This window comes from Triturus cristatus, chromosome 1_1 (assembly GCF_964204655.1).
Source record: "Triturus cristatus chromosome 1_1, aTriCri1.1, whole genome shotgun sequence".
Taxonomy (NCBI): domain Eukaryota; kingdom Metazoa; phylum Chordata; class Amphibia; order Caudata; family Salamandridae; genus Triturus; species Triturus cristatus.
Genome location: NC_140579.1, coordinates 78,552,797 through 78,580,062, shown reverse-complemented (window position 1 = coordinate 78,580,062; position 27,266 = coordinate 78,552,797). Strand labels below are relative to the sequence as shown.

General features: G+C 47.7%; 1 protein-coding gene across 4 annotated transcripts in view; it reads right to left on the bottom strand.

Annotated features, from left to right (window-relative positions):
- Positions 1 to 846: 846 nt before the first annotated feature.
- Positions 847 to 27,266, bottom strand: part of LOC146869493 (epidermal growth factor-like protein 8) — a 141,142-nt gene continuing 114,722 nt past the window's right edge. For 2 of the 4 annotated variants that reach the window (XM_085599952.1, XM_085599958.1), the window contains exons 3-9: positions 22,038 to 22,157; positions 19,900 to 20,012; positions 16,683 to 16,778; positions 16,139 to 16,303; positions 12,856 to 12,932; positions 9,436 to 9,598; positions 847 to 3,432 (exon numbers count right to left, since the gene is read on the bottom strand). In XM_085599952.1, coding sequence (XP_085456078.1) covers positions 3,380 to 3,432; positions 9,436 to 9,598; positions 12,856 to 12,932; positions 16,139 to 16,303; positions 16,683 to 16,778; positions 19,900 to 20,012; positions 22,038 to 22,157 — 787 coding nt within the window. In that variant the 3' untranslated portion in view covers positions 847 to 3,379. Of the gene's footprint in view, positions 3,433 to 9,435; positions 9,599 to 12,855; positions 12,933 to 16,138; positions 16,304 to 16,682; positions 16,779 to 19,899; positions 20,013 to 21,956; positions 22,158 to 24,256; positions 24,402 to 27,266 lie in introns of those variants that run through there. The other 2 variants (XM_085599973.1, XM_085599962.1) reach the window with 2 other exon arrangements.

The following is a 27,266-nucleotide window of genomic DNA, read 5'->3' as shown; positions in this document are numbered from 1 at the left end:
ATATCATATTTTTGTACTACTTATTTCTTTGACTATCCTTTTAAGATACTTACATGTAATGATTTTAAGTAATCGAACACATATAAATACCACTTGGAGTATATTGTGCACTGGGATTCATCCGTGGATTGGAAGTCTTTCCAAATTCTACAAAGTGGTGTACTTATCACAGATCATCTATGATGGTAACACTCTGCCAACAATAAGGGGTCTTTCCTATAAAAACCAATTAATATCGCCCGCAATTCGGTCTTGTAATTCTCCTACCCTTTATTCCTGGATATACTTGCCTTACTCACAGATCATAAAAAACGTATTGCTTTGTCTTCTGGACTGCCACATACGCTTACTAATCAGACATTGCAATTCCCAACATCAAAGTGCTTTGAGCTGAGTTTCCCCAAATCTTATTAATGGTTGTTTCAACTTTCATCATCATTGGTCAGCTTTTAAAGATCACGCTAACACAAGCCAAAAGAAGGCTACAGTGGTTGTCTTTCATAGATTAAGTTGTACCCCGCAACCGCTCCTATCAGGCTTCTCGCTCAGACCCTCCCATAGGGTTAGATGCCTAGAAAGTGGCTCTTACTATGGGCTGAGTCACTTCTGCGGCAGATACACTAAGTGGACGCGGCGGGTGTCGCCACCGAGGGGATACTAGTTTACCACCGTGAGCATCAAACATGGCTTCTGCTACCTGGAAATGAGTTGCCAAAATGTCACTTTTGCTCAGGGCAGCAGAAATATGTGGATTGACAGTGCCCAAAGAGAAGGCCATGCACATAAAAACACTCATCTCATGACAGGACAATCACAACACTTTGGGGAACCTTAAAAAATCAGGAATGTATTTATTAATAATTAATAGCTATACTACAACATTTAAATTAGACCATATATTAAAAATGCAAAAAAATATAATTTCAGTAGCCTTGCACCGGACTGTAGGTCTGTGTAGAGCACCCATTGAACATCGATGATATGAACCGAGTGATGTGATGTTGTTGCTCCAACAGGCATTAGATGAGCAGGAGACAGCGAAAGGTCCCAGATTGTTTGAGTCGCCTGGTTTTCAACAATGACAGAAATTGGCGTAGAGGGGTATACGGAAGCACTGAATAATGCTAGACAACATGGCAGCGTTCTGGAGCATGGATGCCAGGAAGCATAATAGGAGAGCCAGTAAGCTTGGAACAGGGCCATGGACAAGCATGCAAAGAATATGGAAGAGAAAAAAGGAGTGAGAAAGAGGGCTGGGGATGAAGGTGGACATTAAAGAGTGTGGCGTTTCAGGGATCAGGGGCTTTGGAGAAGGAGGTGGGTTCTAATGGAATGAGAAAGGGGAGAAGGGCTCCCCGGCCCCTGAAAAGGTTCTGTTTTTTGCTGCAGCAGGCTGCTATGAGATGGTTACCTGCAGCAGCTATCCTGGTAATCTGCTGATTGTGAGGCTTGCAAATGAGCTAAACATAAGAGGTAAAATTCATGGGAGTTGTGACAGTAACAGGAAGTGTGTCACTGGGCAGGCATGCAGAGGATCATGGAAACTGAAGTTTAGTTAAGGCCAGGTTCTTTTATGGCCAATATGGCCATATTCTCACAACCTAGTCCATGCCAGCAGTTCCCTATTACATCACTTGTGAGAACAGTGTGCTCCGCCAATTGAAACCGAGTACTGTGAAATCACTGTTGCACATGCCTAGCATCTTAAATGATCTTAGAATATGCACCAGATTTCAGGAGGTTATTGATGAGGACATTTGCAGCGTAAAGCTCCTGCTCACGAGCCAGGGATTTCTTTTACTATTTGAAGGAATCTTGACTAAAAGGACACAAAAATGAACTTCTACTCTTAAGACCCTTCACACAAGTGTGTATGTGATTTGGAACATTACAGGGAGAAAGGAACAGAGCCCTGGTGGGGGGAGTTTGAGAGAGCTCTGCGTCTCTTGGCTGGAGCGCAATCTCTTGGGTGGAGCGCAGCATAGGATGGGAGGGTCTTTGAGGAGAGGAGTCTCTTGGGTTGAGCGCAGTCTCTTGGGTGGAGCGTCCCGTCGGATGGAAGGGTTTTTTGAGGAGTGGAGTATCTTGGGTGGAGCTCAGCATAGGATTGAAGGGTCTTTGAGGAGCGGAGTCTCTTGAGTGGAGTGCAGCATAGGTTGGAAGGGTCTTTGAGGAGCAGTGTCTCTTGGGTGGAGGGCAGCATAGGAAGGAAGGGTCTTTGAGGAGCACAGTCTCTTGGGTGGAGCGCAGCATAGGATGGGAGGGTCTTTGAGGAGCGAAGTCTCTTGGGTTGAGCGCAGTCTCTTGGGTGGAGCGTCCCGTCGGATGGAAGGGTTTTTTGAGGAGTGGAGTATCTTGGGTGGAGCGCAGCATAGGATTGAAGGGTCTTTGAGGAGCGGAGTCTCTTGAGTGGAGTGCAGCATAGGTTGAAAGGGTCTTTGAGGAGCAGTGTCTCTTGGGTGGAGGGCAGCATAGGAAGGAAGGGTCTTTGAGGAGCACAGTCTCTTGGGTGGAGCGCAGCATAGGATGGGATGGTCTTTGAGGAGCGGAGTCTCTTGGGTGGAGCGCACCATAGGATGGGAGGGTCTTTGAGGAGCGGAGTCTCTTGGGTGGAGCGCAGCATAGGATGGAAGGGTCTTGGTGAAAGAGCTATAAGGGCCCACAGAGAAGTGAGGAGACATGTGCGGGGAGTTATAGGGAGTGAGAAGGGCCGCTGGAAAGAGGAGGGATGTACAAAGAGCCATGGGGAGCGAACATAGCCTCTGGGGAGAGAAAAGGCCTGGCAGTGCTTAATTTGTAAAAAAAAATTAAAATGTGCCAGAGCCCTGCCAGGAGGCCACTGCAGCTTGCACCACCCATTGCTCCTGTCAGTGCTGCCAGCACAACTACTGACCATCACATTCCTACAAGTGTGACAGTTCAGACTATCCCAGGCCCCCAAAGCTTTAAGAACAGCATGGATGGCAGGTATTAGCAATTTTAATATGCATTTTATTAAAAAAGCAACTGCTAGTGTGCTCATCTCTAAATTATACAGAGAGCACCGCCATGTCATAAGTGCAGGTGCTAACAATTAAGTGCTGGTGCCCAGCACCGGAAACCACCGGCTCAAATTAAGCACTTGTAGGGTCACTGGAGAGAGAGGAGAGATGTACAGGGAGTCATGGGGAGCATCAGGGCCTCTGGCGAGAGACAAGGGAGGTGTACACGGAGTGTTGGATAGAGGAAGAAGTGCAGAGAAGGGACAGAGAGGGGATACACACCGAGTCTTGGAGAGGAAGGGTACAGGGGATCTCAGGGATAGAGTGGGTGTCTATAAACAATGAATCACTTCTCCTAGAACTCGATGGGTGGCGCTGGTGGATGGTCGAAGGGGTCTTCACCGACTGTTCAGGTCCACTTTGAGCGCTGTCTCGTTGTCTTTGCAGGCGCCTGTGTAAGGGACAGGGACAGACAGACACAGAGAAAGGGAGAGAGGACAGTGAGGGCAACGCTGCAGGAGGAGTGGCCATTTAAACTGGAGATCTAACCCAGGTTAGTGGTGGGATTTATTCTCTCTTACAATAGAGTATTCGAAATTCAACACAAGCATCGAGGGTGCATGTCAGCTTTACACGTGATAAGCTGCCTGTGGTCACACAATACAGGACCCCCCTCCCTCCCTCCATCTGCCTTCTCCACATCCCTGCTTTTACTCTCCACCTTCTCCTCACTCCGTCCTCTCACTCACGCTTTAACTCGTTCTTCACTCTCCATCTGCTGTCACCTCACTCATGCCCAGATTCCCCCCTCACACCCTTACCTTATCCTCATCCCACCTCTCACTCTTACTCACCATTTCCAATAACCTCTACCTTCACTCCTCTTCACACATCACATTTCCCTCCAGTCTCCACCAGGGTTGGATTGGGATTGAAAATCGACCCGGGCATGCGGTATTCTCCCCCGGTGCCCGAGGAGTAGCCGCCCTCATTAAGAAAACTCGACCTTTCCACGTAGTTAAGACATGGGTGGACTCTGGGGGCACATAATCAGCGGTCTGAGGCACGTGGGGACAGGGGGAATTCACACCGATTAGTGTTTATGCTCTACCGCATTTGCAGCTCCAGACGCTACAGGCCGTGGCTAACATACTGTTAGACTCAAACTCATATAATAGGGGGTGACTTTAACGATGTGATGAACCCACTTGTTGATAGATTCCATCCAGTGGCAGGCACTCGGGTGTCTACCCCACTGGCGGACCTTGTGAACTCACTAGGCCTGACGGGTCTCTGGCGCCGCCACGATCCATTTGACCGTAGCTACTCGTTTTTCTCAGGGGCACGTAAGACCTTTTCCCGGCTTGACTACCTCTTTGCCCCAGCGGGGGAAATCCAAGTCATCGTAGACACAGAATATCTAACAAGAGGCTTCTCCGATCATTCCCCATTACAGCTGCAGGTTGTGGGTAGGGAACAGAGGTCCAAATCGGACTGGAAATTGAACGCTTGGGAGCTACGCGATAAAAAGGTAGCAGAGGCCGTTGTCATAGAGACCAAACTATTTTTTCAAGATAATGAAGGGTCCGTGTCTTCGGAGGCCACCCTCTGGGAGGCCTACAAGGCAGTGCTCAGAGGGAGAATGCAAAACGTAGTAGCCCGTAAGCATAGAAATGAAACGCTGCAAATACGAGACCTAGAGAGTAAATTGTTAGAATTAGAAAAAGAAATATCCCCAGTTAACAAGGCAGAGAAGCTTAGACAATTGGAGGTCACACGGAGGGAATTCCGGGCCCTAGTGGAAAGAGAAGTCCGCACACAAATTCTGGCCACTCACCACAGACTGTATGAGAGCGGGGACAGAGCGGGGTGGCTACTAGCATGGTTGAGTCGGAAAGACCGAGAAACGAACTGTGTAGCTCAAATTGAAGAGGGGGGTATACAACACATGACGGCACCCACGATTGCGGCAGTGTTCGGGAACTATTATGCCAACCTGTACGTGGCCTGCTCGACGACGGACAAGAGCTGCATAGACGACTATCTCACTGTGATAGCCGTGCCCACCCTGGGAACTGAAGACACGGAGGCCCTAGACGAGGACATTACTCTGGAAAAAGTCAATGCTGCCATTGCCAAGCAGAAGTAGGGGAAAACCCCGGGGTCGAACGGACTCCCAGGGGAATTCTTCAAACACAATAGTAGTATCCTGGCCCCACGGCTCCTAAATCTGTTTCTAGCGGCAAAAGAGGAGGGTGCACTCCCCCAGACCTCTGTCAAGCCACGGTTGTGGTCATACCAAAACCGGGTAAGCCCCCGGATTGCTGTGGTTCTTACAGTCCGATTTCGCTCCTCAATGTCGAAACCAAGATATTGACCTCCATACTGGTGACACGCCTTTTGACAGTCACAGCAGCCCTGGTACACAAGGACCAGTCAGGCTTCATGCCCAAACGCGCCACGTGTGTCAACCTTCGTAGACTGGCAAACTGGCTAGATGTGACTAAGGAAAGTGAAACTCCCCATCTGCTATTATCACTCGACACCGAAAAGGCATTTGGTTAGGCCTGGGCGGTGAACTTCGCTCCGTTTGCGGAGTTTTTTGCACTCCACACTACGCGGAGCTCACGGAGTGCAGAAAACTCCGCTTCGCGATGTGCAGCAGAGTTTTTTCCCTGCTCGCGAACGGTAAGTTCGCGACCAGTAAGTTCGCGAACGGTAAGTTCGCGAGCACAAGCTGCCGCTCGGGTAGAATTTCTACCCGAGCGACAGGACTACCAGCACAAACTGCAGTTCACACTGCACTCCGCCACTTGCGTAACTTTGCAGAGTTTTTTTGTAACTTTGCGGAGTTCCACGTAGCAAAACTCTGCGAACTATGCCCAGGCCTACATTTGATACAGTACACTGGCCCTTCATGAGATGGGTCCTCTTAAAATTGGGCTTCGGACACAACTTCCGGGCGTGGGTCGATCTCCTGTACACAAATCCCAGGGCTAGAGTACGAGTAAATGGCGTTAAATCGGCTGAGTTTCCCATCCGGCGGGGGACTAGACAGGGTTGCCTGCTGTCCCCCCTCCTTTTTTCGCTTGTTCTCGAACCCTAGCGTGTCTGATCAGAACGCACCCAGACCTGACAAGGTTCCGGGACTCCAAGGGTCAGCTGCTAGATGAACTCTATGCAGATGATATTCTGTTGTATATAACAAACCTGGATAAGACACTCCCAATTATTCTGAACGTAATCGAAGAATATGGTAGGCAGGCAGAATATAAGATTAACTGGGGTAGTCGGTCTTATACCCGATAGGGGGCCACGTTGATATGCAGTCTATACCAGCGGGTCTGCCGATGGCTGAGGGAGGCTTCAAATATTTGGGACTCTACATTTCCAAAAACGTGACAAGCTGCCTTTACCATATGTCAGGGCATACTATAGGGCGGCACACCTTGTGGTTACCAACGAATGGGGACATGTGCCGTAGAGAGACTCCAATTTCACAAACGCTCACACCTCCACTACATCTATGGGGGCCAAGGAACGAGAAGCCTACTACCAGACACGAATAGAGCGATCGAGGCATGGAGGGAGGCCGAATGAGTGATGCAATTGGAAAAAAGGCTAAATAGAGCCACACCCCTATGGGAGGGTTGACGGTTTCCTGAACTTGCAAAATTGAGGGGGTTTAAAGGATGGGATGTTATAGGCATCACTACCTTGGGAGACATAACACAACAGGACACACTGATGACGTTAGCAGACCTACAAGCGAAATATAGCTTGACGGCTACACAGCACTATAAATACGTTCAATTCCGACACACCTGGTAGGCACAGAAACCTGATATTGTAGATCTCCTGGAATATGCCCCGTTAGAGGGTCGGCTATTACAGGAAGAGATACAGGAGAAAGTGGTCTCCTGGACCTACAAAACTCTAATAAATAATATGCCTGACAGACTAATGACACTCCGGGGTAAGTAGGAAGACCTTTAAGGTACACTAGAAGATATAGACTGGGAGATTCCGTCCATCAATTGTGTCTCTTTTGATAGATTGGGAGATGGCCTTGATGCACCCTAGAGAGGTGGCGAATAAGCTCAGACTGCGACTGGTTCAGTTCAAATTCCTACACAGGGTATACTACGACCGGGCGAAACTGCATGCGATGGGCAGGGCAGAAACGCCAGAGTGTCTGCGATGTAGTGCAGCAAGAGGCTCCTTCATTCATATGTTATGGGACTGTCAACAAATACATAGTTACTGGACATGGATTGTGTAAGAACTAAATATATTGACACAGACGTTGACATTTCTAGGTACCAACTTCTTCTTAGTAACCATATTCTCATAGTGGCTAAACAGGATATAGCTAAGCACTGGGGAAGACCTGAGCTTCCCACATTGAAGGAGTGGCGGAGTGGTATGGATATGTATATGGGAGCCGAAAAGACTGTATATAAAGCGAGGGGTTGCCCGCGAAACTTTGTGAAAATTTGGCAGCCATGGCTAAGCTATTACAAGACATGGGGATGCACTGGACAACATCTGAAACAGGGCAAGGGCGAGGGGCTCGCTCTCCTAGGTCCACCCTTAACCAAGGGACCTGTGAGATATCTAGTACGGGGGGGGGGTAGAACCACCGGGGCCGTGCAGGGGAATCGTGATTTTGCTAATTTTGTATCCTTATAATTTGTAAATCTTGTCACTTGTAACGAATGGATGCTGACTGAGATGTATCTGCTGAGTTGTTTTGATGTTTTATTAAAAAACAATAAAAACATTTTTTTTAAAAAATCGCCTTTCCGCAAAACAATGCATGGATTAATTCACTCTGGTGAAACACACCTGAAAACAAGTGAGGCCACTTTTGCTCAGGCCCCCTGCCCCCTCTCAATCTGCATACATTAATGGTCCGGCCCAGTGAGAGAAAGGGAGTGACACCTCTGCCCGTTGATAAAAGGGAGGTAATGGACGCCCATCTGCCGCAGAAAGGCCACTCAGGGACCCATTGGCTGCATCCAAACAACGTAGACACCAGCCAAATCACCCCACCCCAGGCTGCCCAAAAAAGAAGCCCACAGCGGGACCTCGGATCCCGGCCCCTCGGCCATTGCCCGAGTGCCCGCCTTACCAATCCGACTCTGGTGTCCACTCCTTCAGCCCATTCCCTCGTCTAAACTTCTCCTTTACTCCTCCCACTTTCAGCCCTGTTCACTCCTTCTCTCTCCTTCCTTATTCCCATCTTCCTTTTCTCACCTCTCTTCCCTCCTCTCTCCTTCACTATATTCCCTTCGTTTCCTCTCCGTTCTCTCTTCTTCAATCCCTTCCTTCACCTGATTCTCTCTTCTTTACTCCCTCCTCTCTCTGCCTCTCTTCTTCACTCCCTCATCTCTCTGCCTCTCCTCACTCTCTCTTCTTCACTCCCGTTTTTCTCTGCCTCTCAGCACTCTCTCCCCCTCCCCTCTCTGCCTCTCCTCACTCTCTCTTCCTCACTCCCTCACCTCTTTGCTCTCTCCTCACTCTCTCTTCCTCACTCCTTCATCTCTCTGCCTCTCCTCACTCTCTCTTCTTCACTCCCTCCTCTCTCTGCCTCTCCTCACTCTCTCTTCTTGTTATGTTATGTTAAAAAAGTTCACTCCCTTCTTTCTCTGCCTCTCAGCACTCTCTCTCCCTCCCCTCTCTGCCTCTCCTCACTCTCTTCCTCACTCCCTCACCTCTATTCTCTCTCCTCACTCTCTCTTCTTCACTCCCTGCCTTTCCTCACTCTCTCTTCTTCACTCGCTTCTCTCTCTGCCTCTCCTCACCCTCTCTTCTTCAGTCCCTCCTCTCTGTGCCTCTCCTCACTCTCTCTTCTTCACTTCCTCCTCTCTCTGCCTTTCCTCATTCTCTCTTCTTGACTCCCTCCTCTTGCTGCCTCTCCTCACTCTCTCTTCTTCACTCCCTCCTCTCTCTGCCTCTCCTCACTCTCTCTTCTTCACTCCCTCCTCTCTCGGCCTTTCCTCACTCTCTCTTCCTCACTCCATCTCTCTGCCTCTCCTCACTCTCTCTTCTTCACTTCCTCCTCTCTCTGCCTCTCCTCACTCTCTCTTCTTCTTTCCCTCCTCTCTCTGCCTGTCCTCACTCTCTCTTCTTCACTCCCGCCTCTCTCTGCCTGTCCTCACTCTCTCTTCTTCACTCCCCCTCTCTCTGCCTTTCCTCACTCTCTCTTCCTCACTCCCTCATCTCTTTGCCCTCTCCTCACTGTCTATTCTTCACTCCCTCATCTCTTTTTCCCTCTCCTCACTCTCTCTCCTTCACTCCCGCCTCGCTTCACTCTCTCTTCCTCACTCCCTCATCTCTTTGCCCTCACACCCCTCTGTCCTCTTCACACCCCTCCTCCCCTGCTGCATGTTGAAGGCCCAGTAGGTTCTTTCCTCTCCCCCTGACCCAGTAGCAGTGCCCCCATACTCACAGGTGCCCATCTTCTCCTCCATGTACATGAGCTGGTCGCTGAGGGACTCCACCTGGTCCAGCTGCTGCAGCCGTGCCCACAGCTCCACCACGTGCTCCGCCTTCAGGTCCTCCAGCTTCATGGGCACTAGCTTCTGGAAGGTGCTGACAGTCCACTCGATCCTCTGCAGAAGAAAAGGCAGGAAGCTATCAAAAGATCAGAAAGGATTAGAGGGGAGATGTCCAGAGAGTTGTTAAGGGGCCAACCTGAGGGGGAAGTAAGAAGGTGATCCAGGGTCAACATGGGGGGGGGCGGGCAGGTCACCAAGGGTCACTATGATAGGACTGATGACGTTGCCCCGAGTCATCATGAGAGAAGTGTCAGCACGAACGGTGATAAGGAGGTCACCCTTAAGGTGTGAAGAGGTTACTAGGGTCACCATGAAAGGCATCTAGAACTCCTAAAGGAAAGTACGATATGCGTAAGTAGGTCAGCTAGAGCCACTACGAGAGGCCTCAGCAGGTCACCAAAAGTCTCCATGAGAGGCATCCAGTGGGACAAGAGGATACCAGTGGTCAGCATAAAATTGATCTCCCTCTGTCTGCATCTGTGGCTTCGCTGGCATGCCTCACTAGTCCCTTTCGAATTCTGTAACACTGACAGTGATAGTGCACATGTAGCGCAAACAGCATCTCAAGAGGGCGTTTCCTCATTTGCATGGGGGCATGGCCTCAATCAAATGAGAGAATCTCTTTGCCCTTGCAAACATGCCATATTACAGGTGTGGGTGCAGAGGCAAACATGCCCTCAGGAGGGCGTACGGTCAGTTCATACCCTAATGGCAACCTTCTCGAAGAGTTTAAGGGGTTCCGATGGCCCACTCGACATCCTCTTGCAGGCGAATGCAGTTACTCACAGCCCACGCCTGCAAAGGGATCTCTAATCTCTTTTGAAAGTGCAGGCGGGTTGCCACCTGCACAGTGATACACGAGTCGGCTTTGAAGCAGATGCTTCATATTTCACTTGCATGAGCTGCCCCAAGGGCAGCACAAGTTTTGTGGCTGTTCTAAGGTCAGCACATTCAACATAATTGAGCACACTTTCCCTGTTTGCGGACCACACACCTGATTTAAGGTGCACTCTTATCATAATACGGGGCCTGTGGTATTGATGGATGCTCTTCTGGACTCCATTTTGAATTCAACTTGAAATGTGGGTGGATGCAGTTTTTGGATCTGTGGAGGCCAGACCTACAGGAGCATGTGCCGGCCAGTGGCCTACAGCTTTCTACACTGAAAACCTTGTGTAGAGGGCAGTACATGGTCTAAACCCTGATCTAAAATGGCACCATCTGCTTGTGATCAGGCAACTTGACCCTGAGCAGCCAGGAGTCACACCTGTGCATCACCGGTGGATGGCAGACTGTGAGGGATTGTGTTTGGGCACCTATTGTGGAGAAGGGGGGCACATTCAGTAAGTCTGCATCTAAGAACTTCACAGGCAGGACAGAGTTGAGGATATTTATACAGAGCAAGTCCCTCGGTGTTGTTGAACTCAGAGCGTACTATTTTGGCAGGGTGGAGAGTTAAACAAAGAGGTGGCATTTAATGGCACACTTGAACTATAGAAAAAAGCATTCTAGCTGTAGGTCCAATGCGAAGGAGTGCCATAGATAGCTCCTAGACTGAAAAGCTTGTCACCACCAATGGTGGTCCAGCATAGGACCCCAGGTCCCAGGGTGCACTTGTTTCTGGACCACTACACTCTGTTGGTAAAAAGAAACAGCGCTTTAACCAGAGTCATTCTGGGGTTTACTATCGACTCCACCAGTAGGTGAAAAAAAATGTATAATCTTCTTAAGAGAGGAACAAAGAGACAATATGTTGGTGATAATGGGCTTAACTTGTGTTTTCATCCTTAAGTTAGAATCTATCTTGAATCCAATAATTATGGGCATTTAACTAAGAGAAGTAATGATGTGTTGCACAAGTGTAGCTATTGGAGGTGTTCTTCTGTGGAATGTCAGGTGGTTTGGAGCACCCAGGACCAGATTGTCGGTCTTCTTACTGATAAGTTGTGAAAGGTACTTGCTCGACTATGAGGCAAGACTTTTTTTGCTCTAGCGTCTCCTTGTACCCATCTAGATCTACCAGGTTCTGGGCATCATCTGATTCAAAACCTCCAGCAAAGGGACATCTCAGTCTAGAATCATCAAGAGGGACATTATTAACTTTAGTACTTGTACCAGGAAAGATGTATGCCTTAGAAGCTGTGCCGATGGATCTGCCAACTCTAAACACTTGTCTAAAGAGCACGGCCTACTCCAGAACTTGAAACAGTAACACTCCCGACTCCACAACCAGTAACTACAGCATTGTTCATTTCACAACCTGTATTGTCGCTAACACTCACCAATAGAATCTTGCCCAGAGGCACTTTTCTACCTAGAGCATCCACCGAGGATGCTTGTTAAAAGATGCACTAGGGAAACTGGTTCTTTCAGAACCTGCACAAGTCCTGAGTAAGATATCACTCTTCGGTGATCTTCACCAGGATTTGTCTCCTCTATAAACATGCTTCAACTATGGTTCTCATTTTGATCCCTCTAGCTCTACTTAAGACACTGTTATAGAAGCTGCTGCAGGAACATGTAGTGCTAACGAGCACGCGACAAGGAGTATCTAGTGTAGGGGACGGTTCCCGCTCTAGGACCTTCATTATGGATGTGCCTGCTCTTGAGTGTATCTAAAGGATAACCTCACTCTGACCCTATATCTACCCCATGCACGATCCGTATCCTTTAGACTGCGCTAGTGCCTTGCTGTAGGGAGGATGTATTCTATAACCTACTTCAGGAACCGCGTAATCGAGAACACTTTCCATGGAATGTTTGCTGTTAAACTGAAACCATTGCAGCCTGCTGCAGAACCTGCTAAATGAATAGGTTGCCCTACATCCTTCTCTATGGACAGGACTCTGCAGCCCGTTACAATAGCCTTTTCTGTTCCACAGAGTGTAGATTCCACTCTACAACCTGCTTCACAGACAAGACTACTCAGCAATCAGTCTCTGTTCTAGAACCTTCCCCAAAGTCAAGGAGTTTTGCTCTAAAACCCACTGAATGGGCAGTTCTCCGGAACCTGCTCAGCCTATAGTTTATGCTGCAGAACCTACTTCATGGACAGTATTATCTAAACGCCTCTCCAAGGACAGTTTTTCTTATAGAACTCTTTCACAGGAAAGCATGTTCTAGCACTATTCCAATGACGTACTGATTTCAAACCTGTGCCAATGATTTTCTGCTCTAGAACCGGATATAACTACAAGCCCTCAAATTGAACCCGCTGCAAATACTATTTGCTCTAGAACTTATTATATTAGCAGTGCTTGTTCTAGACCCAAGTCAAGGGTAGATTCCAAAAGTCCTAATCTGGCACTAACCTCCTCCAGGGTCTTCACTTTGCTCCTCAGCTCATGCACCTCGTTTGAGAGTCGTTCAGAGGCTGCATCCCATGGCTCTGGAAGAAAACAAAGAGGAGGTTAGTGGGGTGTAATGTGAGGCTTCCAGGAAGAGGTTTCCAGATCAGGCGCTTCTGAGTTGAGCAGATGCAAAGGGAGCAGTATGACCTACAATGAACTCATTGAGTGTACTCACTCCCACACAGGAGTGCCAGACTGCATGGTAATGGGTACAGTTGGAGAGGGTGAACATATGAGTGGAGGGTGTGGGTATAGATGGTGAACTCTTGAGTATTCAGTGTTGATAGAGAGGATGAGGACAGATCACAAACCTCAACTCAAAGTTTTGGGACCTGGAAGCATAAGAAATTCTTCAGGGAGGTTGGCAAGATTAGCAGTAGAATTGCAGCATTATGAGTGTATGGTGGAGTATGTGCCGGGACGGAAGAATAAGGTTGCTGATTGTTTATCTAGATTGCCTGACAAAGCTGCGGAACAGTCTGAGTTCACTGCAAAATAAGTGGTAACCAGTGTAAATGATGCCACAGAAGGCTTAGGAAGATCAGTCTCTAAGGAGGACTGGATCGGGCCATGGAGCAGGATGATACCCTACAAAGTGATGTAAAATTGATTAAAGGAATGGTGAGGAGAAAGAGTACCTTTCAAGACATGGTAAAACCATTCCTCAAGATGGTGGATGAACTAATGGTTTATGATAATTGGTTGCTGATGAGAGGGGAATGATTCATGCCACCTACTGCAGTCAGACCTAGGTTAGTCAGTCTAGCACATGAGGGACACCGTGGTCAGATGTTAACCATAAAGAGTGTTAGAGAAACATTTTGGTGGTCACTCATGGACAATCAAGTGAACGAGTGGGTAGAGAAGTTAGAAATGTGTGCAGATTCTGAGACGCGATTGAGAGTGGGTATAGGCAATTTGGAAGAGAAACAGAATTGGTCTGAAGCTACTGAGGTGTGGGAGAAGTTGTGTTTAGACATTATCGGAGCTTTCTAATTCCTTAACGAATGAGAGAAGGTCATTGCTGTGCTGATTGATGCAAAATCAAAATGGGTGGAGGTGGTGTTTATGAAGTGTACTACTATTAGTTCAACCATTGATGTCTTAGGTGTAGTGTTTAGAAGAGAGAGTATACCCTCTCTTACTTAGCAGGAGATTAAATGTTTTTTGGATACCATTGATATAAGGCCTGCATGTACTTCATTGTACAATCCCCAAGGGAATGGACTAGTTGAGAGGGTCAATAAATTGGTAACGGGTACAATGCAACTAGCGTGTAATGCTGGGTTGTCAGTGCAGGATGCTACCAAAGACATGGTTTGGGCATATTGCACCATGGTAAATACAAGTACAGGAAAGGTCCCATATGAGATGATGCGGGGTAGGCAGCCAGAAAACAAATTGGTTCCATCCTGGATGCGTGATGGTGTCTCTATGAGCAAATGAGGGTGCCAAAAAGGAAACGTGCAAAAACTTTTCATGGATGTATAACTTGATGGTGCTTAGGAAAGACCGTTTGACGGGGAAGGGGTGGGGAGTGTCGCCATTGTGTTTAAATAGGAGTTTAACTGTTCCTCCATGTCTATGGACCATGTTGAGGATGCAGAATGTCTTGTTTTCTGTTGTACTCTTTCATCTCTTCAATGCCTGACCGGGGTCTTAATCTATAGGTCCCCTGGTCCGCCTGGCCCCTGTCTGAGAACACTTACTGATAACTTGGTTCTTCCAGTGCTAGGTGTGACTATCTAGTCTCTTAGTTCAAGACTATTAGCGCCGGGACACTCTTGCTGAGAAGCTGTGCGCTCTAAAAATATGCTTCATTCATTCATTCATGTAGGTTATTGGGTCAAGGTTAAGCCGGGTGGAGTTGGTAAAAGACTGACCAAGTTCGGGGGCTTTACAGGGTAAAGACTGTTGGTGGCAATTGGGTCAAGCTGGACAATGGGAAAACGTGGCATTTCAGGAGAGTTGCTCTGGGCCAAAGACAGGGTAGGGTGAAAGTGAAGTCGGGTGATGCTCTGCTTGGTTACTAATGAATGACAATGAATTTATAAACCATCAAGGAGAGGGCAGGTCTCAGGAAACAACTGAAATTCTGAGAAGTGGAAATGGTTCAATAGGAAGACTACATGGTGAAAAAGAGGTGAGGATGAGGAGGCCTCCATGTTATTTAGGAGACTATGTTTGTAGTTAGGGTGTGTTGGAGGTTGCTTTTAAGGGGTGTGCTGTGTTGAGGTTGCTGTAATTGATTTGTGTTCTGTATTCATCAGCTGGACCTCCATGTCCAGTATGTGTCTGATGTTTTGTTTGCTGGTTTGGATTTTTCTTGATCTTATAAGTTTTTCCTAGGGGAGGGAGCTGTGTTATAATATACATAGGCAGGCAGCTTCAGCCGGGCTGAAGCTGTTGGTTCCTTTAGGATATGCTCACATTTGATCCAGGCAGTTCAGTTGCTAGCTGTGCCTGGCATGACTGTGGTATGGGATTTTATCTCTGATACAATAAACTCCTTTCAAGACAATCCAGTGTGAGAGCTCTTAATTTGATTACCACACTTAACACACTTTCATCTTTAGTTTTCCTATGGAATATGTGTATATATAGATACCAGTGTACACTTACCCTGAGTTTACACCACATAGCAACACATATACACCCAAGCTTACACTAAACTCACACATATACAATCTGAGCTTATACCACACACCCCTCATCTTACACTACACACACACACACACTCTTCATCTTACAACACACACAGACCTTCCGTTTACACCAAACACATAACCAGCCTCTGCTTACACTACGCACACACCCTCAGTTTACACCACATACATACACACCTTCATCTTGCACTACACACACACACAAATGCACCTCAGCTTACACCATACCCGCACACACCCACCCAGCTTGCACCACACACACACACACCTTTTGTAAATACTACTGCCAAGGAATAGAACCTCCTACCCCCCACTCCCCCCCGCATCAGGAACAGTTCAAATCTCTTCATGTTTAGAAAGGCACTAAAAACATGGCTGTTTACTAAGTAAAGTAAGGAAACCACCACTCTAGTAACACTTCTGAGAAGTCGTACCCATCATTAGGAGTTCTGTTCTATTTTCACTGAGCTAGAGCCTTGACACCTCTGGGTAAATATTTGCGCTTTATAAAAATGTATAACATAACACACCCTCAGCTTACCCACCCCCCCACACATTTATATACACCCTGAGCTTACCTGAAGCAGGCATCAGCGGGGGAAATGTTGTGGTGGGCAGTTTGTCACAGGATTTGCTATCTGATCCAAGTGAGAAGCCAGGTTGACACTCGCACTTGTAGCTGCCTACCGTATTCACACAGCGATGAGCACAGAACGTCACACGTGCCTGGCACTCGTCCACATCTGAAAGACCAGAATAGAGACCATCAGAAACACACACATGTGAGAGGGTAGAGGTGGACAAGAGGGAGAGAGAGAGAGAGAGAGACAGAGACTGAGACTGAGGAAGAGAGAGAGAGCAAGGCTGTCATAAGTAATGGGCAGCTGAGAATCTTTACCTTGGACCCCACGCTCTTAAGGGCCCTGTGCTCAGGATTCAAAATTAATTTCCATCATGAATTATTAAAAGCAGCCCTGATCTGCCAGTGCATGAGGCATTCCGCCGGGTGGCACGAGAAGAGCCTGGTGCATTGAGAATGGGTAGTAGGGGAATATTAGGGGGAAGTATAGAAAAAGGGGATGATTGCAAATGTTGTTCTTATTATTTTGTTGTTCTACTCACCAACATGGCAGTACTTCCCTCCCCACCCTGGGCGGCACTCGCACACGTTGGGTCTGGCGCAGAGTCCTCCATTTTGGCATGGTTTGCGGCACACCGCTGCATGAGAACACCAAAAGACAAGCACACATTACACTGCTACCCCAGATAAGGCGAAGCGGGAGACATTTGTTAATGTTAGGACAGGGAGAATGAAGTGCTGGACAGCTGCGTACACAGATGTTTCAAGAAATGTTTGTGGGGCTAGGAATTAAGTATTGCATTCTGGGAGAGAGAAAGTACCCCGGAAATTGAGGTATATTTGGGATAGAGGGGGAATCTATTTCCATTTGCTCAAACCCCACCTCCTAGGCTCCTCCCCACATCAGGTGGGGGGGAGGGGGAGGACACAGGAGGGTGCAGGCATGGGTATGCAGTGCTACAAAGCTGCTGGTCAACTGTGTCCCTGTGAGAGACAAGGGCAGCCCCATACTTTCATATTGATTTACTTTTGTGATTTTATCTTGCGTGGACATGGCCCAGGGCATCAGGGTGCTTTATTAAAGAACTGTTACAAAACAATCAGATCAAGAATACATTAGGTATTCAACTTCCCTGACAGGTGGTGCAGGGGTAAACTTTGAGATGTCACATCAGGCAAATTAAAGCATACATTGGAGAGCAAGTGTAAGTAGAAGAATTGAACCCAAGTGTCTTTCGAAGAGAAATTTAAGATCTATTTTGAAGTTAGCATGGCACATGGTCAAGTGGAGGGTCGAAGAGAGGGAGTTCCAAGTATTTGTATTGCTTCTGGAGAATGATTGATTCATGAACCGCTCTAGATTGAAGGTGGGAGGCTCAAGGAGAAGCCATTGTGTGTTTTTTACCCCATTTTGGCACCCAAACGTTTCAGTTTCTCAGTTAGGTACATGGGCGAAGATGAGGGCAGTGCTTTGTGAGTGGTGCGAGCAGTTTTAAATCGGGCTCTCGCCTCTATAAGAAGCCACGGGAGGGTTAGCAGGATAGGAGTGATGAAGCCAAATTTCTTGTGACCAATCACAAAGTGATCTGCAGGATGTAGAATTACTCTGAGTGGACCAAGGTGATCTTTGTCTGAAATGGTGTTGCATCACATGACTGACTCTACTCCAGCCCCACCGTTCTTTTTGAGGCACTATAGTGAGATCACCCCGTTTTTCTACAGCCCTTCTGCCTCAGCTTCCCTTATCCTTTAATGTTGTTTGTTGTTAGACCTGACAACCTTGGGAGGATCTTCCCCCAACTATTTCCCCTGCCTCCAACTATTTTCTGTACCCATTTTTGCTTGCTGTAGGACTCTGTGCACTTTACTGCTGCTAATTTGTGCTAAAGTGCTTCTGCTCTCTCCCCTAAAACATGGTAACATTGGACTGTGCCCAATTGACATATTTAATTTACTTATAAGTCCCTAGTAACATGCACTGAAGGTGCCCATGGCCTGTAACTTAAATGCTACTAGTATGCCCGCTGCACTGATTGTATCACCCACTTAAGTAGCCCCCTAACCATATCTCCGGCGAGGCCTACTTCCCTCCAAGACTAGCATTCGGAATTCCCTCCGTATTTCTAAGTGGTAATTCCAGATCCCAGGGGAGTAGCTGTATCATGGTTGATATGGGTGGAATAGTCGTGGTAAATGCGCTTTGCTGGTAAAGTTGGATTTAACACTACTGTTGCAAAAATGCCACTTTCAGACAGTTGGAATTTTTCTGCTCTTAGCTTTGCTCTATGTGATCTCCAGCCTGGCTCCAATACCCGTCTGGATGGGATGACAAATCTCATTCATGCAGAGCTCACCGACAGCCATAAAGCCAGGAAGGCCATTGATGGTTGAACACCCCTCTTCATTCCGATGGCCAGCCTGGGCAAACAGGAGTTAAAGAGAGCTCACACGGGACATGAAGGAGTAATGACCTAACCCCACACAAATGGCTGGGAATCCCCTTAGAAAAGGTGGCAGACAGGACTGGCTTAAAAGGGGTGCTCGTGCACTTCAAAACCACTCTTTGGAGTACCCACACATCAAAGGCACATTAGGGTTTAGTACTGGGTCTCTGACCCTCCCTAATCGGACACTTCTGGATCTTGAGTGGAACCTCTGTCAGTGTACTGCGGTGCTGCTCAACATACTCAGCTGGACTACTTTTCTAGAAGGACTGCTTTTCTGGAACTGCTTTCCTGCTTGTTGCCCTACTACTGCTGCTCCCTGACCCTGCTGGAAGGAGAGCTGGACTCTGCCTTCCCTCCAAGTGATCTTCAAGGGCTTGTTTGCTTGCCTCCTGTTTCTGAAGTCTCAGGGACACAAAAGACTTCCTGCAGTTCTGCTTGTGCAGCTGCACTCTGCTTTCTATGAGTCCTACCCTTGCCTGAGGTGCCCCTTCCAAGTTCTGGGCCTCTGAAGTGGATTCAGCAGCTGAGTTTCTGCCAATTCGTGAAACAATGCGAAGCCTCTCCACACAGCTGACAGCTCTCGGAACGGACGCCGGATCACGCGAAGCCTCGCAAAGGCTCGCCGCACAGCCTCTTGGAACTGATCCAGACATCGCAAATCCTCGCTGTGTAGACTGTGCCCCAGGATCCAAGGTACTGTGTTCAGCGGGCCCAAGTTGGTCCCCGTAGCCGGACTGCACTTCGTCGCGGTCAGCCTGAACTTTGGATTTGCACCAGTCCCACGCGACCTGAAGTAACCTTTTTAGCATTACCTTCTTCTAAGAGCTTCATTGCATTTATTTCTACAAAATTAACTATCTAGACTTCTACTTGATGGATTTTTTATTGCTTTAGTCTTGTTTTACTCAGATAAACATTCTCTATTTTTCTAAACAGTTGTGTGGAGTCTTTTTGTGGTGTATTTACTGTTTTGTTGTATGAGTTATTGCACAAATACTTTACACATTGCCTTCTAAATTAAGCCTGCCTGCTCTGTGCCAAGCTACCAGAGGGTGAGCACAGGATAATTTAGGTTTGTGTTGACTTACCCTGACTAGAATTGTGGTTCCTACTTGGACAGGGGGCATACCTCTGCCAACTAGAAACCCGATGTCTAACATTTGTCATACCTCTTTTGTTGTCCTTGTATTACTTCCTGTCGCCACCATCTCTTCTAGCCTACCGCCTTCCGCTCTCCCTACCCAACCCATCTCGCCCTCTTTGTACTTCAACCCTCCATATTCAGTGCCCTCCAGCCCTCAGGAGAACTCACCTTCGTCACAGCTGGTGGCGCTGGGGTGCTTTTTCTGCCACCCCGGGCAGCAGATGTAGCTGGTCTGCAGCACTTCCTTCTTCACCTGGCGGAAAGACACTTTGTAGGCTGTCCTGGAAACAAAAAATGTTGACTGGCCCTCAATAAAAAGGCTTGGTTTAGGCTAAAAAAATAATAATGCGTATCCCCTGCAACAACTATTACATCATAAAAATACAATGGCTGCTCCACTTGTCTGAGTCAAATATCAAATTGATTCATTCTTGACTCTCTTTCAGCCATGGGGGTTACAAATGGGCTGTTTTAGAATCTATTATTACCATGTGGAGAGATCGGTGTCCCCAGCGGGCAACGACCCCCAAAAATAAACACCTCCCCACTTTCCCATGGCTTTTCTCCAGTCCTGCACTGTTCCCCAGTCAAAGACCAACTTCACTATTGAATATACGTGTCCTAGAATATGTGTGGATAGCGGTGGAAGATGTGACGGGGTTAGAGGTGGTGGGTGTGGAGAAGAGTCAGTGAGAAGACAAGAATAGTCTCCAGACAAGCTTGAAAATGGCACGCCGGGTACTTGTAATATTCCAGTGGCGGCCATTATGAATGACCTAAATGTAGGACATTGATCACGAAGAAAATAATAAAAGGCCCTCCTACCATCCCCATCATGCAATCAGAATGCTTTAAAACACATTTATAAAAATACATACATAAAAGTATTTTGGGCCATTTTTCCAAAACAGACGATTGTATCTTACATTAAGTTTAAAACTCCATATCCAAGTCACTTTGCCATCTTAACTAGGCTGTATAATAATCGCCAACACTGGTAGGCCCACAAACAAAGGCTTACTGAAGCATGGGGTACTACACAAATTCCCAATACATTCATTCATTCTTTGATTGTATGCATGAAGTAATAAATTAGATCAGGTTACACTGTCCGTGTACTGAAGTTTCATGCAGCCCCCTCTCTGGGTGTGGGCGTAACTCATGTAATTCTGTGTAGCGTAATCACACAAAATCACCCAAAATGTCTGAGGGATTACACAGTATTACGCGAGAATAGCAATACTGCATTTAGCGCTATTTTATTACTGCAAAAATGCCCTCTCGCAAGGATGCTTTTTTACACTAAGAAATAGCATTAAATGCAACAGATCTTGAATAGCGAGCAGTCGCTTGCGCTCCCTATATGTGCACTTGGGGTATAATTCCCCCCAAGTTACTCCCAGCGTTCAGCAATATTTTTTTAGCTAAGATGCACCTTTGTGTCCAAAATGGATGCGGGGATGCATTTTGTGCTAAGAAATAGCGCTAAATGCAGCAGAAAACAAATAGTGATCATGAGCAGCTGCTCACGCTCGCTAAATGTGCTCTTGCAGTAGGATATTTCCCCCAAATAACTCTTAATTACGCAAGCCTGCGTAATCGTGTTATTATCGGTAATTCCATGTCAAAGAGTAGGCTGGACTACGGCAACGCCATCTACGCGGGAACCACGGCCAAACTCCAGAAGAGACTCCCAACGCATACAAAACTCCTCCGCACGCCTCATCCTCGACATCCCCCGCCACAGCCACACCTGAAGGACCTGCACTGGCTATCTGTCAACAAGAGGATCACCTTCAAGCTCCTCACCCACTCTCACAAAGCACTTCACAATGCAGGACCAGGATACCTCAACAAGTGACTCACCTTCTACACCCCCAACCGCCAGCTCTGCTCCGCTGACCTCAGCCTCGCCACTGTTCCACGCATCCACCGAACAACCACCGGCGGCAGATCCTTCTCCCACCTCACCGCCAAGACATGGAACTCCTTCCCCTTCCACCTACGACAGACTCAGGACCTGCTGACCTTTAGGAGACTCCTCAATACCTGGCTGTTTGATCAGTAGCTGCTCCCCCCCCACACCCCCCCAGCGCCTCGAGACTCTCATGGATGAGTAGCGTGCTTTACAAATGTTTGATTGATTGATTGATTGAAAGAGTAAAGCGGAGTTAATGAAATTACTTCGATTACTCTGCTGTAATTGAAATTCCACTTAGACCTACCGCTCTCTTCATTCTTTAGGGCCTCAGCAGGACCGCTGGTTCTCTTCCCGGACTCCCTCCAGTTCCCAAGCCTCACTTTACCTGTACAGGCTGCAGATCTGGTGCCCTTTGCAGGTGGTGATGTAGGGTCGATACACGGGCTGAATGAAGGATTCATTGTAGAAGAGCGGCACTTTATATGTCTGCTTTGAGCATACTGCTCTGTGGGTAAAAAGAACAATACAGAAGGTGCAGTTACTCACACAAGGCACAAGCAAGCACAGTCTGATTGCGGTCTCAATTGCTTTTAAAATGTTATAATTGAATTGTTTTTATCTGAAATTCGATATTCCCACTGCTAAAATCTCGGGGGTGTATCAGGAGCAGGGGAATTGGTTTTAACATTGTGCGGCACCTTTTAAAAATTGATTGTGAAACTGGTTTTATTGTTTTAAATAGATTTTGCACTTTGAAGAGACAATAATTTGCGCTACTTCTCCCCACCGATATTACCGCCTAGGGCATCGCACTTCCGCTCTGTGAGAAAGTGCCATCTTTCTTGCATGGTATGCCCCCACTTTTTGCTGAATTGCTGAATGTACTTTGACTGAGTGTACCCTGGACACCTGCCAATCAGGTGCCCAGGGCCTATGTTCCTTCCCTAAAAACACAAAACCCAAATTGGAAAACCCTGGCCACATGTCAGCCCCTGGTAAATGGTATCCTAGGTACCCAGGGCCTGGCGACCAGGGAAGGCCTCTAAGGGCTGCAGCACTCATTGTGCCACCCTTAGAGGCCCTGTACCCTTACACACACACACTGCCTTGCAGGCTGAGTGTCTGGGTGCAAGACAAAATAAAGATTCGACATGGCACACATCCCTGTGTGCCATGTGCATCACCTACACTGCCATGGCATACATCAGCTAGCTGGGTGCCCTATGCCAATGGTGTGGGCACAGGAGCAGGAGCCCTGTGCCCCTACAGTACCCAGGTCCATCCCAGGGCACTGTAAGTGCAGTGCTGCCATTTAAGAGTACAGGGTGCTGAGAGCTCGTCAAACACGAACTCCACAGCAACATAATGTCAACACTAAAGACTGAGAAGTTTGGTATCAAACTTCTCAGCACATTAAACCCACACTGATGCCAGTGTGGGATTTAATGTACCAAGCACCCCAGAGGGCATCTTAGAGATGCCCCCTAAAACCTAACCTACAATCCACGTCTGCTCTGAGGCTGCCTAGGCTGCCACACAGCAGACATGTTGCTGGACCCCTGGGTGGAGAGCCCCTGCTCTCCTGGGCCTGCAACAATGCACATCCTGGGCGAGCTGCTAAATCTCCTCCCCCAGGATGGGCAGGGGGAAGCTTCAAAGGCATGCTGCCTCGGTGAGCTTCCCCAGGCCACTGCAACCCCCCACTCTGGAGGGAAGCCTGTCCGGAAACCCCAAATAAGGACAGGGGATGTGCCAGCCTGCCAACCCCACCCCTCAGGTGGGGGAGGCGAGGTGAAGCACAGCTCCGGGCTCCCGCGGTCTTGAAGATGGGGAGCCCTACCCTATCAGGACTAGGCTACTGCCCCCCTCCCACAGGAGAGAGGCAGGATAGGGGGTGTACCCACCCCAGGACAGGGACCAATTGGTCCCTGCCCTTCACCTACCTATAACGCCCCTAAATCTAGTATTTAGGGGCACCCTGAACCTTCCTTCCCCAGATTCCAGATTCCAAAATCCGCTGAAGAGCTAGAAGAAAGAAGACCTGCCCTGCAACTGCTAAGAAGAGGAAGACTGTTATATCCTACTTAATTGTTTAACATGTAGTCCAGCCCTGCTGCCACTAGCTGCTCAGCCAGAGCGTGAGATGGTCATGGAATGTTGGTGTGCCTGTGATGCATGGAATGCCTGGGTGTCTGAGTGGATGAGTGTTGGCCGTTGAAGATGGGCTGAGCAGCTAGGGAGGCTGCTCCTGGTGGGGCTGGTACCACACTAGGCTGGCTGGAGTAGAGACAGATGTAACCTGAACTGGAGACTGAATAAAGATGGCTTAACAATACCTCCTGGCTCCAGGTGTCTTTCTACAGAGATCACAACATTTATTTTGGCGACGAGCGGACATGGACCCTAGAGACTCTTGGAACAGCACAGAAACAAAGGAACTACAAAGAAACTTAAGGAGAAACTAAGAGATCCTACAAGCTACTACATCTGTAAAGAATGAATTCCCATGAAAGCCAGCGCCAGCCCCACCAGTGTCCTCTCCAATGGACAGCCCACAGAGAAGTGTCATCAATAAAGACACTACAGCCTGGGAATACTACTTACATCTAAAGGACTACAGTGAGTTGGAGGAGTAGCTAAGCTACAGCCGCATCAGGTGTTCCAGCCACAATGTTAGCCACAAAAGGATCACAGTGAGTTGGAGGAGTAGCTAAGCTACAGCCGCATCAGGTGTTCCAGCCACAATGTTAGCCACAAAAGGATCACAGTGAGTTGGAGGAGTAGTTCAACTACAACCGCACATGGTGTTCCAGCCACTGAAAGAAGAAAAAGTCAATTAAAAAGATGTATAAACGGAAGGTGTGCAGAGGTTGCACACATGGAGAATATCGTGTTCAAAAGGGTCATTAATTGACAGTTGCAGTGATGTAAGGGGCCTCCAAAACCACACATCATACCTAAAGGATTACAGTGACATCAAGGGAAAAAGGCATATATGGTGCTACATTCAGTTTCTGAGAGAAGCGGTCACATCATCATGCATCTAGTTGCTCTGCATCCAGTTGCTGCGCAGATGGAAAACAAGTATTTGTTCAAAATGGTATCCTACGTTTGTGTTTTCCTGCTACATCGTGAGTGGAGAGGAGTTCTACAATTAGTGCGTTTGCCCTGGATTGTCTTGCTTTGGGCATTTAGAGGAAGTTGTCTTGATTACTATCTGCACGGGAGCAGAAAACCTCGCTCCGGGTCTTGTTCTGGAGCTGATTAACACGTGTTCAGCGGTGTTCATTTTTGGATGATGCACATAACGTGTGCGGGCTTGTGTTTAAGCCGTTTGGGGAAGAGACGTTCCCGGGCCATCGCTTTTACGTATGTAGGTGTGGGGGTAAGTTGACATTTATCTGTTTTGGTGGTGCTACCTCCTGACTTTGGCAAGTTCAACCGCTGTCCTCAAGTTCGAATTTTAAAATGTAATGCTCGTGCTACTCACTTTGTTAGGCATTGCGCGAGGCCCCAGTGGAGTTTCTGTGACGTTTTCGCCATCCCGCTGCTGTTTCGTCCCTGGACGCTTTCCAGGCTGAACGTGCCGTGAGCCATCCGGCGGGACGTGCAAATACGTACAGCCATTTTGTGTTTGGTGGCTGCTGTCTATGCCTTTACAAGCATTGCAGTTATCCACGGACGCGCTTTGCCAACCACGTAATATTTTGCCAGCCATGGTGATATTAATAAAGTTTTGTGAAGATCGACTGGACGGCCGGCGACAACGCTATGTTTGTTAACAGTATACTTGCTGAAGGGTCGTCTAACTGTTTGGAATTCGGCAGGAATAGTTGAGGAACACACCGTGAGGAATGGTGAAGGACCCGTTTTTTTGCACACAGTTTGTTTTTGCTGACTATGCTTCAGGTACAAAGGTGTCCTGTGACTCTCACAGGTTATGTATTTGTTCTCTTATGGAGGAGAAGTTTTGTACAAGCAGAACTCGGGTGTGTGGGCACTCACCAGCATGTTTTACGTGGGCATATTGCTTTCTTTAGGTGCATATGTATAGTGTGTAGTTTATTAAGCCACAATGTTCTCGTTTATCAGAGGTTAAGATAGTGAGATTTGCACATCTTTGGTCGTGATGCCACAGATTTTCGTTTTTGGTTGGGGCGTCTAAGGTCCTGTGGGTGGTCATCACATGGTTCCCATACACGAGGGAAGGTTATGGGTAACAGCTCTATGTTTAGTTGTGTTTGTAACTCCCATATGGGGTACGTAACCTCCACAAGGGGGTCAAGAGTTTTTTTTCGTATTAATGTTTGGTTACTCCTTCATGGGGGTATGTAACCTCTACAAGGGGTTTGGAGTACCTAGGTTAACCCTCACACAGGGTTGGGTTGTGGCTTAGTCCATAAATTGTTGCGCGCGGTACTAGTATACATCTCTTCTTGGTTAACCCTCACACTGGGTTGGGTTAAGGTTTAGTCCATAAATAGTTTGTACCTAGGTTAACCCTCACACTGGGTTGGGTTATGGTTTAGTCCATAAGTAGTTGTGCACAGTACTAATGTACATCCCTTCACGGGAGTTGTTATGGGTGACGATCCTTATACTTGTTTGTTTCCCTTTCTTTTGGGATTGTAGTAGTAGGGTATGCTATCTTTAGTGCTACTCTAGGTTGTGACTTTGGGCATTAGTTGTGTGGGGTCTTGTACCCTTTCCGTTGTAGTGCATTACGTCACAGTGTTTAATGCAAAATGCTTCAAATGTATTTCGGGTAATGTTATTCTTGCTTTAAAATGTTTTTTTAATTCTTTAAGGGAGGGATGGGAGATATTGTTTATCAAATGTATTTATCCTATCCTTTCTTTGTATAATGGTTCTTTCTCCTGCGATGTTTTAATTTTTATGTTTGCATCCGTGGGACTTGTACCATTGTTCATTTTTCTTGTGGATAGTTCTTCCTTGATGTTTTTTTTCACTTGCATGTTTGTTTTCGTTGAAGAAAAAGGGATAATGTTATATCCTACTTAATTGTTTAACATGTAGTCCAGCCCTGCTGCCACTAGCTGCTCAGCCAGAGCGTGAGATGGTCATGGAATGTTGGTGTGCCTGTGATGCGTGGAATGCCTGGGTGTCTGAGTGGATGAGTGTTGGCAGTTGAAGATGGGCTGAGCAGCTAGGGAGGCTGCTCCTGGTGGGGCTGGTACCACACTAGGCTGGCTGGAGTAGAGACAGATGTAACCTGAACTGGAGACTGAATAAAGATGGCTTAAGAATACCTCCTGGCTCCAGGTGTCTTTCTACAGAGATCACAACAAAGACACCAACTGCTTTGGCCCCCAGCCCTACCGGCCTGTCGACCTTCGAACCTGCTCCTGCTCCAACCCGGCATCTCTTGTGGCCAACAACCTCACAAACCCCGGAGGACCTGGCTACCTTTTGACTCTAAACCCCTGGGACTCCCATGAGTAGAGGCTCTACTCAAAATCTACTTCTAATCCCTGGCAGCAGCCCGGAACTGCGAACCCAGCACACTCTGCACCCGCCAAGCCTGGCCTGTGCCGGAGTGAACAAAGACCACGAGGACGACCCCACGGTGACTGTGACCCCGGGTCCGGCACCC